At 36.9% G+C, this 17,968-nt stretch overlaps 2 protein-coding genes across 4 annotated transcripts in view; one reads left to right on the top strand and one right to left on the bottom strand.

Annotated features, from left to right (window-relative positions):
* Window positions 1-485: 485 nt before the first annotated feature.
* On the top strand, window positions 486-12,098 carry LOC128026871 (protein FAM131A-like). Its single transcript, XM_052614124.1, has 5 exons — window positions 486-761; window positions 3,663-3,750; window positions 3,834-4,019; window positions 8,257-8,394; window positions 9,516-12,098. The coding sequence occupies exons 1-5, from the start codon at window positions 708-710 to the stop codon at window positions 9,926-9,928; spliced, it is 879 nt and encodes a 292-aa protein (XP_052470084.1). The 5' UTR covers window positions 486-707; the 3' UTR covers window positions 9,929-12,098.
* Window positions 12,099-13,242: 1,144 nt separating this feature from the next.
* Window positions 13,243-17,968, bottom strand: part of LOC128026854 (chloride channel protein 2-like) — a 54,737-nt gene continuing 50,011 nt past the window's right edge. For all 3 annotated transcript variants that reach the window (XM_052614095.1, XM_052614104.1, XM_052614111.1), the window contains 2 exons: window positions 16,966-17,052; window positions 13,243-16,892 (listed from right to left, as the gene is read on the bottom strand). In XM_052614095.1, the coding sequence (XP_052470055.1) occupies window positions 16,437-16,892; window positions 16,966-17,052 (543 nt within the window). In that variant the 3' untranslated portion in view covers window positions 13,243-16,436. The remainder of the gene's footprint in view (window positions 16,893-16,965; window positions 17,053-17,968) is intronic.

Genomic DNA, 17,968 nt, shown 5'->3' with positions numbered 1-17,968 from the left:
CATGCCTTGACATTGTTATTTACAATCCTGTTTTATCTGCAATGCACAGAGTTTAGTCTGCATTGCAGTGGATTGTCTTGTTCTAAGTTCCGATCCTTAGATGAGTGGCAGAAATAGCGGTCGTCAAGATTTATGTTCAAGCCCTACGAAAATCCATTAGCTATTTCAGCAAATATGACGACAAAACCAATGCATAGTGGCTAACTAATTCAACGGCATGCTATTTTTGTGCATTAATTCATTATCCTCATCAGAAACAAAATCATGGGAGATTTCAGTCAACAAAATAGCGACTGTAAAAATAAAAAAGTATTTATAATGTCTATTATCTCTGTTTAAGTGATAAATAAGACCTAAATATACAATTTAAGCCATATCTTATAAAAATGTGACTAATTTTAGAGAAAATGTGAGTCAATAAATCATTGAGACATAAAAGTCCCTGTATAACAGGAATGACCCAAATGTTAAATCGGCTTGCCATACTAATCGCTCAGGCTCTGTACGCGTGAAAGAGACTCGTGTGTCTTTAAGAGAGCCGCATTACAGGTGAGATGACGCTGTCTGCGAGACTCCGTGGTGGGGACGATGCGCTTGGTGGGTTAACCGCGCTCATTTCTGCCCGTCTCTGAAGCTCAAGAAAAGGTGGTGTCTATTATTCACTGCCGAAGACGGCTCCGCGATTCTTCTCTTCAGACCCAACGCTAATGCTGTATCCATGTGCAATGCTTTTGACAGCTTTACCCCAACTAAATTTAAAGGTACGTATTTGTCACTGGCCAAATGCTCATCGATTTTCGCTTGCACCATCAATATTTTTGGACTGTAATGCATGTGTTATTGCGCTGGTGTTGTTGCGGCCGTCACGTACAATGAGTGAACAATATCAGCGCTCGCCTGTTGCCAGGAAACAAACGCGCTGAGTGCTGTTACACTGTTGTTTATCAGTCAGACTTCTCGTGTCCTGTCGTGTACCCTCACTTATGTGATGGGGTTCATTTATCAGGGCCTGATCCATTACTTAAAACGCTCAGTTATCTGCAAAATACATCTGTCACTAACCAGTTATTTGAAGCAGAACTGTCATATACGGACTCCGTAGAAACAGATGAGCATGTCAGATCAATGATTCTATATGGAATGATGATAGTTTTTCAGTATATTGGAGGGGATGGACATAATGAGGAAAACAATAATCAAGCCAACCAAATCACTATAAACCCTAGTAGCTCTGATCTAGCGGAACATTTCATGCGTGTTGTACATAGTCAATGGGAATTAATGATGCTCAGGGACAGATTCACGGGTTACCTGTTGCTATAACGACCGGCCCTTATATTGCAATAACTGCATTGTGTTGCTTTCCATGAATTGAGCTCAGGTGGCCTGTTTTAGGTGTGTTTTCCTTCGTTGCAACCACATTTTCTGTTGCAATTACTGTAATATATTTGCCCTAACACGGCTAATTGTGTTTATATATTTATTTCACACAGACACACTGCAGCTCTTTTCACTGAGATGAAACTAATCTCAATGCGTGACCTCTTTCCCTCCTTGACAATTTCTCTGTATTTTTTTATTTTTATTTGTTCATTCATTTGTTTGAAAGTAGTACCATGTATATTGTTTTAGGACATGTATTATTTTAATGTCAATTATTATATATGTGTGTGTGTGTGTGTGTGTGTGTGTATGGTGCATGTACCATGCTAATACTATGTTTCTGGACATGGAAATGCTTTGTTTTTATAGTACCATAGTAATATGACTTACTTGATATTACATAATAATATTATTTTATTTATTTGTTTATTTATTCTTTTATTTCTTTTTTTTTTTTGCACTTGCTACCATAATAATACCATTCTTTATGTTTTGGACATACAGACCAATGTCAGTGGAGAAAAAAACAAACATTCTGCATATGTGTCTAGAAATGTTATTTGTAATCGTTCTGCAACTCTTCTTGGAAGGCATCAGCTAAATGTAATGATGAGCAGGGTGTGTGTTATTCAGTACCATGGTATTAGCAAATATTACCAGGTCAATGACGTAAATTAAGCCAGAATCTTCTGGTTTAGGCTTCATTACCCTCATTACGATCAACGTGGCCCATGTCTGTCTCTCTCTGCTATGAAGGTTAACCCCAAAATCACACAGAAATATTTGACCCACATATGGCACTGAAACATGGCAGGCAGCTCGTGCCTCTGCAATCTTCTTCAGTAGCAGCTTTTTCTTATGGGCAATCTGGTTTAAGCATATCTACCTGTGTCCTAGACTTCAACATCAGGCATGTGCATGTCTGATCCACCTGTGTTTTTTGGTTTTGGGAGGGATATAAATTGAATGCTGCATGTTATGTATGACACAGTGGCCTACTTTTGTTATGAAGGTTTACGAATACTTCACTTCACCTCATTATTTGAAAATAGAAACTGGATCTGTGTTTCTGAAAGCTTTGCAGTACAAGGACTACAAATAGTCCCTCATCACTCATTGAACATGTCAGTTCTCTTTTTAAACTGATGGATGTCACTAGTCAATTCAGATTTCCATCATGTAACCCATTAATATCAAATGCTAGAGGTCATTAGCCCCCAGCTGTGGCCTGACTTTTTATTATTATTCTTGAGGGCTGCAGGCTAATATTATCTGACATGGCAGTGAATGCTGTTTGCAAATTAACAAGCCACAGGAAGAGGCTTGATTGGCCAGATATATCTGAGCCATAAGCTGCTTTGATAATTAATGCCGCAGTGTGGCTGATCTCTCACAGAACCGTTTGAGCAGACCATACATGCAGCTAACATATGCTTCAACTTTGATTAGTGTAAGTAAATTGTCAAAGGGTTAATTGTGGATTTGGCATCTAATTCTGAGGTGGAGCTTGAGTCAGCACCGGCTTTACAGCCTTTACTTTCATGTGCAGCTCTTATAGTTTGGTTCTTGTGTCTTGACTGGAAATATCCATGTTTGTGATGCGTCCATTCATACAGCAAGATAAACGTGTCAGGGGATGTCATAAGGTAAGAGAACTAATTGGTGATTGGTCGTTAATTCCTTTTTTTTAGAAAGAACTATTTATGTTAATATTCACACAATGGCTATAAATTATTACTAATTATTACTTACTGCTTTTGCATATTCTCAATATAGATTAACCTTGTGAAGTAATTTGCGATCCATGCTTCTCATTTTGAGTAGTCAAATATGAGATGAATAATTACGAAGTTCCTTCCAGTGTATATTTCACAAAAAAATATTTAAACCTGGAAAATTTTTGACTATGTCATTGCAGTAGCAGTTTTCATGTTTATTAATGTTTGTTAATGTTATGCATGGATTCCCAAACTTTTTTGTTTTTCAAACCCATGATTTGACCTAAAATATCCCCCTGAGATATAAAGTTAATATTAGATTACTGACTATAAATTTGATAATGTGATTTGTAATCAGCAACTGACTACAATTTGTAAGTAATTCCTCAAATATGTTTTTCATTTGTTTAAACTTGCATATGCAGAGTTTCATAATTTGTGCATAAGTGTTTTATAAAAAACATGACTAAATTATTTTAAACAGTTTCTTCATATAGGTATACTGAAATATCTACCCTGTGCAAAAGGAAACCATTTTAAAACTGAAACTTGCTTCCTCAGGTTGATGACCCTATTGATATGCTTCCCAAGTCAAGAAAAGCCCTTAGCATCCAGGAAATTGCAGCTCTGGCCAGATCATCATTTAATGGTAAGGATTTAAACACCTGCACCATCATCAAGCATTTATACATGTTAATCCGTCTTTAACAATCCCTGTGTTTTCCCTACCAGGCATCTCACAGGTAGTGAAAGATCACATGACCAAACCCACAACCATGGCTCAGGGTCGGGTGGCTCATCTGATTGAGTGGAAGGGCTGGTCTAAGCCCTCAGACCCTCCATCTGCTACACTGCAGTCCCACTTTAACTCCTACTCCCATCTCAGCGAGGGTGAGCAGGAGGCCCGGTTTGCAGCAGGTGGGTGTCTCCTCGCACCCTGTTTGTACAGTTGTAAATCTCTCACTTCTGATGAAGTGTGTTAATGAGATACTGTAGAAGCAAGGATATTTATGTCTGGGTGTTTATATGTGCACTATTGTCAAATAATGTGGACATGATGTTTCAAACTGTGCATGAATATGTAAGGTAATCTGTATATTTCTGGTCTTTATTTCTTTTACGGTTTTACTAATAGTAGTAATCAACTAATGTGAGGTTAATAACTGCATTCATGTATACTAATGATTAAAATTTAATAATATTATACATTCCTATACATATATGCAATTTTTTCACATCATATAAATTATGTAATTATTATTAATCACTGTAAGTTATGTAGTATTTGCATATCTGTCTGTCTGTCTGTCTGTCTGTCTCTCTGCATGTTTGTCTGTCTGTCTGTCTCTCTGTCTCTCTGCCTGTCTGTCTGTGTCTCTCTCTCTGTCTGTCTCTCTGTCTGTCTGTCTGTGTCTCTCTCTCTGTCTGTCTCTCTGTCTGTCTGTCTGTGTCTCTCTCTCTCTGTCTGTCTGTCTCTCTGTCTGTCTGTCTGTGTCTCTCTCTCTGTCTGTCTCTCTGTCTGTCTGTCTGTGTCTCTCTCTCTGTCTGTCTGTCTCTCTGCCTGTCTGTCTCTCTGTCTCTCTGTCTGTCTGTCTGTCTGTGTCTCTCTCTCTGTCTGTCTCTCTGTCTGTCTGTCTGTCTGTCTGTCTCTCAAATTCAAATTCAAATTCAAATGAGCTTTATTGGCATGACTTGCACAGTATTGCCAAAGCATTGTACATTACATGAATAAGGAATAAACAATTATATAATACATAAAACAAAAACAGATTCGTAAAATAATTAAGTATATGTATACTTTCTCCTTTTTTTCTTCAAACGAGAAACAAGTAAAAGACAACAACAAATAACAAAAAAAAAATAAATAAAATAAAATAAATACAGTACATGTAAGAAAAGCTCTTGCTTCAGTTTTGTCCACTGGCTGACAGTCTTAGTTTGTGACAGGCTGATACATATCTTGCTGCTGTTGTGATCATTTTGGAATTTTCTCCTAAAATGTGATTTAATTTTTCTGTATTTGGTAATGTCATAAATTTTGGTTTAATTTGTTGGAATGTGTGGAAATATGCAGCTCTTATGTTCTGATAGTAATCACAGTGTAGTAAGAAGTGTTCCTCTGTCTCCAGCTCTCTCTGAGAGCACAGTGAACACACTCTCTGCTCTCTCGGCTGCCATCTCTGTCTGTGTTGTCCTCTCTCTACAGCCAGACAGTGATCGTTCAGTCTGTATTTTGTAAGTGTTTTTCTTAATTTGGGATCTTTTACACAGCTCAGGTATTCTGCTGGTTTATAATCTTTCTTCAGGTCTAAATACAGCTCCAACTTCTTCTGTGATTTAGTAGCATGTTTCCAGTAGGTGATGTAATTCTGTTTTTGTAACTGGATAATGTGGTTTGGTCGGATGGTGCTGTGCTGGTCTGGCTGTAGTTTGAGCATCAGCTGTGAGAGAGCGCTCCTCTGCAGGTTCTGCTCCTGACACCGCAGGGCTTCAGCCTGGTATGAGCTCGGCTCGCTACGCTTCAGGTGCTGGTAGAACTTCTCCGCTCTCTTTTGGATATTGATCAATAAGGGGTATTGTCCTAATTCAGCTCTGCACGAGTTGTTTGGCGTTGATCTGTTTACTTTTAGGATATTTTTACCAATTTGTGTATGCAGAGTTTCAATTTCTTCTTTTTCCCATTTTGAAAAATCTTGGGTTTTTAGAGGTCCCCATATCTCGCTGCAATACAGAGCAATTGGTTCAATTATTGATTTTAGGACTTTTAGCCAGGTTTGAATTGGAATTTCATGTCGAATAGTGTTTTTAATCAGGTAGAAGACTCTCAGTGCTTTTGCCTTCAGTTCATTCACAGCCAGATTAAAGTTCCCTGTAGAACTCAGTTTTAGTCCCAGATAGGTGTATTCATGGGTGTGTTGGAGGACTTGGTTTCCTGCTCGAAAGATGTATTTATTTTCCCTACATCTGGATCTGTTTTGAAAAATCATTATTTTAGTTTTTGCGAGGTTAATTTTGAGAGCCCACGTTTGACTGAATGTCTGTACGACGTCGAGGAGCTGCTGTAGTCCCTCTTTTGTTTTTGACAGAATCACTAAATCATCTGCAAAGAGGAGACATTTAACTTCTGATTGCGTCAGGGTTGGGCCGGGGGCAGTCGAATTATTTAAGGCTTTGGCTAATTCGTTGATATACATGTTAAATAGAGTGGGGCTCAATGGGCAACCTTGTCTGACTCCTCGTTGTTGGGAGAAAAATTCTGTTCGTTTATTTCCTATTTTTACAGCACATGTATTGTTTTTATACATGGAGCTTATCAAATCAAATGTTTTCCCTCCAATCCCATTCTCCAGGAGTTTTAGAAAGAGTCCTTCATGCCAGATCGAGTCGAAAGCCTTCTCAAAGTGAATAAAGAAAGCAAAGATTTTGGATTTATTTTGGTATACATGTCGATCAATTATAGTGTGGAGGGTGTAGATGTGGTCCGATGTTCTGTGTTTGGGCAGAAATCCAATTTGACTTTTGTCTAGGATTTTGTGGGTTTTGAGAAAGTTTTGCAATCTCATACTGATAATCGAACAGAATATTTTCCCCAGGTTGCTATTGACACATATGCCTCTGTAATTGTTTGGCTCATATTTGTCTCCTTGTTTAAAGATTGGTGTAATTAGGCCTTGGTTCCAGGTGTCGGGGAAAAATCCTACTCTCAAAACAAGGTTGAATAATTTGATTATTGCAGTTTTGAATTGGTCGTTGGTGTATTTTATCATTTCGTTTAATATTATATTTTAATATTCTGTCTCTCTCTCTCTGCCTGTCTGTCTGTCTCTCTGCTTGTCTGTCTCTCTGTCTGTCTGTCTGTCTGTCTCTCTCTCTCTGCCTGGCTGTCTCTCTGCCTGTCAAATTCAAATTCAAATGAGCTTTATTGGCATGACTTTCACAGTATTGCCAAAGCACTGTACATTACATGAATAAGGAATAAACAATTATATAATACATAAAACAAAAACAGATTTGTAAAATAATTAAGTATATGTATACTTTCTCCTTTTTTTTCTACAAACGAGAAACAAGTAAAAGACAACAACAAATAACAAAAATAAATAAATAAAAGAAATAATAATAATAACTTTGCATAACAGTACATGTAAGAAATGCTCTTGCTTCAGTTTTGTCCACTGGCTGACAGTCTTAGTTTGTGACAGGCTGATACATATCTTGCTGCTGTTGTGATCATTTTCTGCCTGTCTGTCTGTTTGTCTGCCTGTCTGTCTCTCTGTCTCTCTGCCTGTGTGTCTCTCTGTCTGTCTCTCTGCCTGTCTGTCTGTCTATCTGTCTCTATGCCTGTCTGTCTGTGTCTCTCTCTCTGTCTGTCTGTCTCTCTGGCTGTCTGTCTGTCTGTCTCTCTGTCTGTCAGTCTGTCTGTCTCTCTGCCTGTCTCTCTGTCTCTCTCTCTGTCTGTCTGTCTCTCTGGCTTTTTGTATCTCTGTCTCTCTGCCTGTTTGTGCCTGTCTGTCTGTCTCTCTGTCTGTCTGTCTGTCTGTCTGTCTGTCTCTCTGTCTGTCTGTCTGTGCATGTATGTCTGTCTGTCTTTCTGCCTTTTTGTCTCTCTGTCTCTCTGCCTGTCTGTCTGTCTGTCTCCCTGTCTAATGTATTTCATTAGTATTTATTATTACTGTTATTATATAATAATAATTATTAATATAATTAACATTGATATCGAATGCAAGAATAAGGAGTTTTATCAAGGGTCAGTCAACTTTAACTTTAAGCTGAAGGCTTTTAGACTCAGCAGATGGTGTTAAATTAGATTATACACACACACACACACACACACACAGTCACACACCTGCTGATCCTGCATGTCAGTTTACTTCATTCCTGTCTTCTAGCTCTCCTCCTGTGACTTTACTTTTCCCAGCAGCTTCTACACTCTGCTGCATGTTTGGCTGTCATCAGTTTCCTGGCTGCTGTGTTAGGGTGACATTTAACTTCAAAACCTGACTCTCTCAGCAGCAGAGCTTTTTCAATCAGAGCAAAAGCGTCATGAGTAAACTTCTACGTCATGTCAAAAGAGATTTTGTTGCACTGCCATCTGTTTAATTAGCATGATTGTGTAAACTCCAGGGTCATTCGATAGGACTCTTGTTTTTTTTAGGTGTGGCTGAGCAGTTTGCCATTGCAGAGGCGAAGCTCCGTGCCTGGACCTCTCTAGATGAGGAGGACATGGATGAAGAGTCTTATGAAGAGGATCCTCCTCTAAATGACGAGTCAATCATGAGAACTCTGAGCTCAGGTGAGCTCGAGTGCACACACACGTCAATATACAGTTGCCCTAAAAAGTATTTGGACACTTAAGCTGCAAAATTTGTATGACAAATAGCATATATTAATGTTCAAAAACCTTTTTTTGAAAGACAAAAATGCATTAAATTGATCAGAAGTGACTAAATAAATGTATAATGTTACAAAAGATTTTGATTTGAAATCTTTCTATTCATAATGTAATTCTGAAAAAATGTATCTCAGTTTCTACAAAATATTAGGTAGCACAACATAATAGTAGCATAATATGATCATAATAAGAAATGTTCCTTGAGCACCAAACCAGAATTATAGGTGGATCATGTGACACTGAAGACTGGAGTAATTGCTGCTGAAAATTAGCATTGTCATGACCGGAGAATTTGACTTAGTAATATATATTAAAAAAGAAAGTTATTGTAATACTATTTCACAATATTACACTTTTTACCGTATTTTAGATCAAATAAATACAGTCTTAAAAACCTTTTTTAAAAATCTTAATGACCCCCAGATTTTGAACAGTAGTGTATATTTGAAAGATACTGTATAATGCACAGACAGACTTTTCAAACATAAACAAAAAAAGTTTTAGATTGCAGGGTATAGAATTAGAAATATATTGTTTAAAATGAAGACAAAAAATAAATAAAAAATAAATAAAATAAAATAAAAGACCTCAAAACCATTTTGTTAAATACTACTAAAAAGTGGAATAAGTTCAGTGAAAACCTCTAGTATCGTGTTTTCAGATTTCACTTGATTAATTTTTTCAAAAAGTTATATTTTGCGGGCCCTGTGTATTTGCATTTTCTTTATTTGTGGAACATCTGCGATTTTGTTTTCTCATTCATTTTTCCGCTCTTTATCATCTATCTTAATTCTCCTTTTTGGCACCATTTGTCCTTCATGTCATATTTCTGGGTGCAACGTTTGGATCAATGTTGCCTCTAATGTATCCAGAAAGAAATTTGTTGCCCATTCTTAATAGAAAATTGCCCAAATGACATCGCTCAAAAAAGTTGCCTAATGTACAGTATTATCACCATTCCACTTCTGCCCTCTCACCTGACCTGTATCTATAGTTATTCTTACACTTTGCTCCTCCCTCAGATGCTGTATTATCCAATCAAAGCTGCCCAGTGCCAAGTCAGGCTGAGACGGACACACTCAGTCAAACAGAAGCCGACGACCCGCTCCTGTCAGAAGAAGTGCCAGCACATGCTCAAGAACTCCAGCTTTCAGAAGGCGACAGGTCCACTTGTGCGGTTCACAAACCAGACCGCAGTCCTTTGTGGAGCAAGGGAGACTCGTGCTACTACTCCACCTCCTACTCCGAGTCTGGCCTTACACCTGAGGATGAGGAGGAAGAGGAGGATGGGAGAGAGGTGGAGGAAGGGGAGGACAACGTCTTTCAGGATGTCATCCGCTGGTACAAACGCTGCCGAAGCATCTCTGATACCTCCGGAGCTGTGTCTTTCGATGAGGAGGGGGAGGAGGAAGAGGAAGACGGTTCCAAGCAGTGACGCTGTGTTCTCACTCGCCCTTTGGTCTCTGTCCCTTTGTAGTAACCCTTCTGTGAAGTGTTTGTCCAGTCTGCTATGCATTCAGAGACACTGACTTGTTTTTCTTCTTCATATTTTAAAGGGATCATTCATTTAGAAATGAAAAAATTCTGTCACCAATTTTCACTTGCTCTTGTCCGATCAAAATCAGACTTTCCTTCTTCTATGGAACACAAATAACGTTAGGAAGAATCAGGGTTATTACTGAAGCTAAAGTTAAAACCATATTTTTATTTTAAGTTTTCTTTTTTTCTTTTTTAACTTGAGATAAATGTTAACTGAAATAATTTCTCATTTAAGTTTAGTTTAGCTTGATGTACTAAAAAATGAAATATATAAAATGATTGATATGAAAAAAAGATATGAAAAAAGTTTATAAAAACTGTATAGACAAAATACAAATGAAAAAATAAAAAAAAAAACTACAGAAGTATTCAAAAATATAGCTAAAATTAAAATGGAAAATTTTAAATAAAAATATTCAAAATATTAATAAAAACAACAGTATAATAGTATCTCTTTAATACGAAAATGTGCAAACCAGTGTTATTTTAGTATCATTGACAAACTATTATAATTGTGTTAATATTTTTATTTTATTTTTATTTTATAAATATGTACATGTAGTTTTTAAATTTTATTTTATTTATTTTTCCTTAAACATCTGACTCAATTTTAACCAAGTTTTGACTAAAATGAATGAAAATGAGAAATCTCGCCCTATCAACTAGAAATAAAATAAGTAACTTCTTTTAGTTACTTATACTGTAACTTCTGTTTCAGATAATGTTTATTTCAAGCAAGCTTTTTTTTATTATTTTTTTTTTATGTTGTTTTAGTTTTAGTTAACTATTATAACCCTCAGATGCAAGCTGCTCTTTTCCAAGCAGTGAATGTGAATGCCTCTCAAGCAAGAATGATGATGACATTTTAGCCAAACAAACTGATAGTACAACTTAGAACACTAAGTCATGTGGACCACTTATGATACTTTAATGGTGCTTATTTAAACTTTCACTTTTATTCATTTATTTTCATTTCAGGTAGCCTATAAACTTCCGTTGTAAGGAAAAGAGCAGCATGAACATTAATCATAACCTCACCTCACCTGTGTCACAGTGGATTCAAAGATCCACTGAAGAAAGTAACTGAAGAAAGGATTTCCATTTTTGAGGAACTCTAATCTCTTCCTCTCTATCCCTGCTTCCTCTTGCTCAACATCTTCTTCATTTGAAATGAGCATCAGAGAAAACCACAGTACTGTTTCCTTGATCAAGTGGTGAGTAGGATGATAGTGACATTCAGGGTAATGCAGACGGTCACGTGTCTGTGACGACACATCGAGAGACTGGAATATCTCTGTGAGGAACATGGTTTCAAACATTTTCCTTTTGTGACTGTTCAAAAGTGACGTAATGCTCATAGTAAATTGTTGTTAATACTGCAGTTTCCTGAGGGACAGAAAAAGGCCAGTTGTTCATCGTATTTGGGTTTAGATGTCACACTGCAAGTGCTTGTGTGTGTCGGCTTGCTCCAGGAGGGTTCTGCTCTGATGGAGCGTTGTAACTATGAATAGAATGTTCCTGTTATTATGATCACTGTGTGATGTATATTACCAAACTATAGAAGCCCATTTCTGACACATTAGAAAAAATAATGCTTAGGTATTACACCATGACATAAAAAGTATTAAGGCTGGGCAAAATTGTAAATTTTTTATATAACGTATTGTAGTCTGATTTCATTTCTGATTTCATTCATTTCTGAAATCATTTGTTCACTTTAATTCCAAGTTAGTTTCTTTAATGATTGATTAGTCTGATAAATCTGTTCATTGAATGAACTCGCTTTAATTTAGTTGTGACTGTATAAACATGAAGTTATCCTTACTTCTGATGATGAAATATTTTAATATATTACAGGATGGATAGAAGGATATTTTGTGTGTTATATTATTATTATTATTATTATATTTATGTTTTAAAAGATTCCACCACAGGATCAAAGGAAAGAATGGAATACTGAATATACAGTATATGCATTAATAAAAAACTGTGTGTGTATACTATGTATATATATACACACACATAAACAGTTTTCTAAAAATTATTATTTTTTAAATAATATTGGATTTTGCATATATATATATATATATATATATATATATATATATATATATATATATATATACACATATATTCTTTTGATTAAATCTGAAATAAGAATCATAATTATTATTAATCTTTAAGTTGAATATGAAAAGTCTAAATTATGAAAGTCTAATTTTAAATTACTATAATATAAAAAAATAATTAATGAAAAGTCAAAATTACAATATAAAAGTTGAAATTGAATTAAAATGGACAAAAACGTAAATTATTGGGTAAGAATATGTAATTATGATGTCATTTGTGAGATGAAAAGAATTTAAAAAAAGACGTCATTACAAGAAAAGAAGTCATTTTAGATCAAAGTTTTGTCAAATCTTAAATAAAAAGTCATTGTAAGTAAATAAAAAAAATATTCCTATCATAATTTTGTCCTTTATTTCTTAATGTTTACTTTTTATCTCATAATCTGACATCATAGTCATTACTTTTTTATGTCATGATTGCCAAAGCAATATTTTTTGTTCCCTTTTGTGGCAGATATGGGCTTCTATACCAAACTGAGTAAGAATCCTCATCCATGTTTTTGCTTGATTTGTGATTGGCTGCTGAATGAACAGGTTTTTTTGGAACTACCAATTAATACAACCTTGACACGCAGCTACAGTAAAACAGCTGACAGAAGAAATATGTTGCCTTTCAACACTGCTTTCATTCATCGCAGAAGCACGGGGAAGGGCAGTGTTCAGTTCAGAACCAACCATGTTATGTCAATCATTATTCTCAATATGGACCAGTAATGTCATGATGTGAATTGTGTGAACATTTTTTTTTTTAATTGTTTGTACAGAAAATGACGAGGTCAAATGTGATAATTATGATTGCATTAAAGTTATGTGTATTCATATGTTTCACTGCGTCTTCTGCAAAAAAAAAAAAAAAAAAAAACTTTTGTCAGGTTTTCCAGTAATCATTTATGTAATATTAATATATATGTATGTATGTATGTGTATATATATTTTATTCTTATTTACTTCAGGGGTACTTTTTTGTTGTGTCTATATTTTACAGGAAAACAAGACGAAAATACTTATTAGATTTAAAAAATACCAGCATAACTATACAACACAGTATTTACCACAAATAAAATGAGTTGCAGAAAGCAGAAAGCTTTAAAGTTGAAATTTAATATTTACTGATGTACAAAACAATTTAATGTTCTCTGAAAAATAATGGTTAATGCTGATTCAATATGCTTCTCTATATGTACAGGGTATGTGAGTAGAATTCATATACATACCGCTTTACCCTGTATTCTGTACAAGCAAATGATTTGTAAAAACCATTTATGGATATGGGAGCAGACTTATTGCTTAACTCTACACTGAATGTGCGGCATACTAGCAGACACTTTACACACCGTGGGCTTGACTTAAACTGCACAAGCAAACAGAGACAAAACCTGACACGACATATCTAAAGATCATTATTAGCTTAAGTTATTCCTGTCCCACATCAGGATTCGGTTTCATAACAAACGTTAGTAAAACAGCTGATTAGTGCAGCCGGATGAATTTCTCTCTAGTGGCTCGCAGAACCCGTAGCAGGCGATTCTGCGAAATTGAGAAAAGGCTGCGTCAGGAAGTCAGTCTCACGGATATGGTTTTGGTCCACTTGCCTTGATCCATTTAAATCAAACCCATAGCCTCCCAATTCTGCAGTGCACAAGAAAAAGAAACGTAAGTCATTCTCTGTTTTGCTCTGCTTAGGCTGTGTCTGGGGTAGTTGTGCTGTTCTTGACCATACTGCATAGCTTCGTTCAGCCACAGTTTGGATGCAAACAATAAAAGAACATTACATCATCCTCAGGCTGAAACTTGTGAAAACTCCACCACCGAGGTCCAGTAAACACTTTATAAGTTGTGAAAACGAAATCTGAAGGCGTTTCAAAATACTAACTGTCCTTTTGTTTCAGTACATGTCCTATTCATGAAGTGCATTATCGCAAACAGTTTCAAAATAATATGCACTGTAGAAATAGAGCCAATGTTCAGTAAAATAATCCTATTTGGCAAGCAGTAATTCTTATATGACATTATTGCACAGTTGACAGCTCAAAATCAAATTTTCAAAGCTTTGCGCATATGTAAAACAATTCAGATTGCAGGTACACAGATGCAATGAATCACATTTGAATACTTCGATGATTGCTGGATGAGATCTGCACAGTGACCACAAACTCCCTGCAATGGTATTTATACAAAGGCTGGTTCTTGCGGGTCTAACACAGTCGAAAACTTCACTCGATCTACACGGTCGTCGTAGTCTGTGACGTGTCGTGAAGAAAAATATTGCACTCTATTTCTGAACAAATCTGGCCTTGAATTAAAAACGCAAAAGGCCATGTAAGTAAACCTGAAGAAGTAACATGAAACCGGTCTATGCAGTCTTTTTAAATGGCTGTATTTAAGCTGGCTGGAAAGCAGTATGATGCATATTGTTTATGCGAGTGTGTGAGCATGCAAATGATTGCATCGGGGTTCATGCATATAATTAAGAATTTAAGAGGCTCTGTTTCTCCACTTGGAGTCTCTCAGAGTTTTTGAGTTTCTAAGGAAGATGCTTATATATATTTTTACTGGCCAGGCAGCTATGCTACTCACTGGTCCTGATACAGATCTGCGCATGCTTAACGTGCCTACATAATGTGGGATATCATTTCTCGTAATTACAGGCAACACCATCCAAACGGTGAGTTCAATGATGATTTGCTAAAGCGTTTTTTAAAATGTATAAAATTTTTCCCCCATGCTGTCAGTATGGAAAACGCCTGTGCATTGCTGTGTTTTGTTTGAATGATAATTACAATGTGCTTCAAAACTACCCTGGTTGGAAACTGTATGAGTCACTGTTGGTTTTAAAGGGGAGAGTGGGGTAAGATGTGCCACCCTGTAATCTAGCAGACTGGATGTTTTTTGTCACATTACCATGCTTTAAAAAAATGACCTTTGTATTTAGCTGCCTGTAAATCACATAAGCAATTTTTTGTGTTAAAAATAAAAAAAAATAAAAAATAAAACAAAACCTGCATATCAAGGTAATTTTCTTACATGGCAGGAAAAATGAGTATGATGTCAAAAATGTATCAATGCCAAAGATGCTGTGTGTCATTACATCACATCATGAATAAATAAATACATTTAGCAAAGAATTAGAAATGATACAATTTTAGCTTTAAGGTAAAGGGTGCCAGAGCCATGTAGTGAGGATGAGTTTTGCATCCAAATGCAGGAAAAAACTAATACTCATATCATATCATAAATTGTTGAAAACTGTTACACTACATGCAAATGCACTAGATTTCGGTTTGTGAAAATGTGAATTTTGTCAAAATTATCAAAATTATCAAAATTCATGTTAATTAGGTTCACAACACATCCTTTCTCTTATGTGGGGTAAGTTATATCACTGGACAAAGTCATATTTCTTTGCCCCATGTATTTGTAAAATATAATCAGGCATATTCATTTCCCTGATTGCTTATTTCTTCTTGCTTAGTAGACAACCTAAGTAAAAAGTGACACAGTTTACCCCACTCTCCCATTCATTCTCCTGCCTTTCCACGACTTGTGTTGATGCATCCCTCTTGTCTTTCGTTCATTTTGCATCATGTTCTTGTTCCCTCCATGTCCTCTGTGTCCTCTTTTGCCCACCCATTCCCTTTTCTTCCCCTGCTCTTACTCTCCATGTTTTCTTGCAGTGTGGGTTATTAAGGGCTATATTTAGAGCAAATTTGTAGTTTGGCTCTAAGAGACAATTTTATTTGGATTTAAAGTGTCGGCACCAGATGGGTGCGTTGGCTAGGTGCAGCTGAGTCACTCTTGCACACACACTCAGCTTTTCTTACACACACTCTGTCGCTTGTGCGAGGAAGCCACAAATCAACGGACAAACACGTTTATGATGAAACCCGCCCTGACATTATCAAACATAAACTTCTTTAAATGGATTTCATCAACATACATCAACACAGAAATGCGCTATCAAGCCACAAATAAACAGAAACCCAAATGTATGACAAATACACAAGTACAAACAGACGATCGCTCATGAGCCCATCGTCAAACACATCTGAAGCCACATGGCACTCATACTGCAGTGCGTATCTATGACATCCCACACATGCAAACACACGACGTGTTTCGTGTAAGGGCAGGACCAGCGATTAGGGATGATTTGATTAGTGCGGAACAGAGAGTGTGCTTCATCACTTAAAGACTTCCTCCAGTTTCTCCTTAACCTGACTTCACAATTCTGCTTATGTTGTAAATGGAGTGTGTGTTACCGAGCGCAAGCAGCTGTCATTCCAGCTGATCCTTCGGCGGTGAGGGGATTCCCTCGCTCACTGCTTCCTTGATCGGAGCTGGGCACTGCTCGCTGACGGCCTCGGAGCCCCCGTCCTCCAGAGGGTGGGTACAGTCACAGGGGAGCTGCGTTAGGTGCTCCTCTTGGGGCGTGGCGTCGGTGTAGGGCAGCTCTGATTGGTCGTCTGTGTGTAATGGGCTGTTTTGACTGGACAGCTCTGTGCACTCGGTCTCGTTTAACAAGCTGCCCTCGGACGGCTGCTCCGTTTGGTCATCCAGGTCGGGGAGGTTAGGTTCTCGTGGTAACAACAGGCTCCTGTTACGACTCCAGAGCTTGTGGAGCTCAGTGACCTCGGAGACGCTGCTGTTGTTGCCGCTGTCACGGAAGCTGGCCAGCGGGGGACGGACTTTCACTCCAGTCACAGTTACAGAGCCCTCGATGGCCTTACGCAACTATAAAAAGACATTTTTTTAATGTGATTTTCTGCTATACAAGAAGGGCTAGTAAACAAATACAATCACACACCTCCTTTAGAGAGACAACTCCAACTAGACGTCCAGTGCTGGTGACATAGGCATGATCCAGACCAAGTAGTGAGAAAATGGTGTGTGTCTGAACAAAAGGAACAGTGATGAAGACTGACATTCATGTTTCATTACAAGGCAACTGTGATAGTAAAACTGGCCTGTTCGTTTTGGTCACACTTTAGTTTGGGGACCATTTCTTACTATTAACTATTGACTACATAATACTACATAATAGTAAGGTAGTTAGGTATGGGGTAGAGTTAAGGAATCTAAAATAAATCTGCAACAAGTTGATAGTACAAACTGGTCCCTAACCTGTGTTACATTTTCCAACTGACTTTATATAGCTTACAATACAGTCTGTTCCTAACAAATACCTGCCATGCGGCTTCAGGAAATATCGTACAAATTATTTGCTCTGCTTTAATGTTTTTTTCATTTTAGATAAATAGAGTGCTGTAGGGATGGGATATTTTTGTAAGACTAAATACATAAAAAAAATTGCATTTCCGTCTTTACTTTTAAATGCGTTTTTTGTTTACCGTATTTTTCGGACTATAAGTCGCACTTGAGTATAAGTCGCATCAGTCCAAAAATACTTCATGACGAGGAAAAAAACATATATAAGTCGCACTGGACTATAAGTCACATTTATTTAAATAAACAAGAACCAAGAGAAAACATTACCGTCTCCAGCCGCGAGAGGGCGCTCTATGCTGCTCAGTATAGGCTACAGGAGCACTGAGCAATATAGAGCGCCCTCTTGCGGCTGGAGATGGTAATGTTTTCTCTTAAAAAATTAATTTCTCTTGGTTCATTCCTCTCGGTTCATGTCAAATACATTTTGATAAATAAGTCGCACCTGACTATAAGTCGCAGGACCAGCCAAACTATGAAAAAAAGTGCGACTTATAGTCCAGAAAATACGGTAATTCCTGAAATAAATTCTAAGGTCAGAATATGTTTCACATTTTATTCTATGACATAGAATACATCAGTAA

The sequence above is a fragment of the Carassius gibelio genome, chromosome A2 (assembly GCF_023724105.1).
Source record: "Carassius gibelio isolate Cgi1373 ecotype wild population from Czech Republic chromosome A2, carGib1.2-hapl.c, whole genome shotgun sequence".
In the NCBI taxonomy this organism is placed as follows: Eukaryota; Metazoa; Chordata; class Actinopteri; order Cypriniformes; family Cyprinidae; genus Carassius; species Carassius gibelio.
This window is presented reverse-complemented; position numbering and strand designations above follow the sequence as displayed.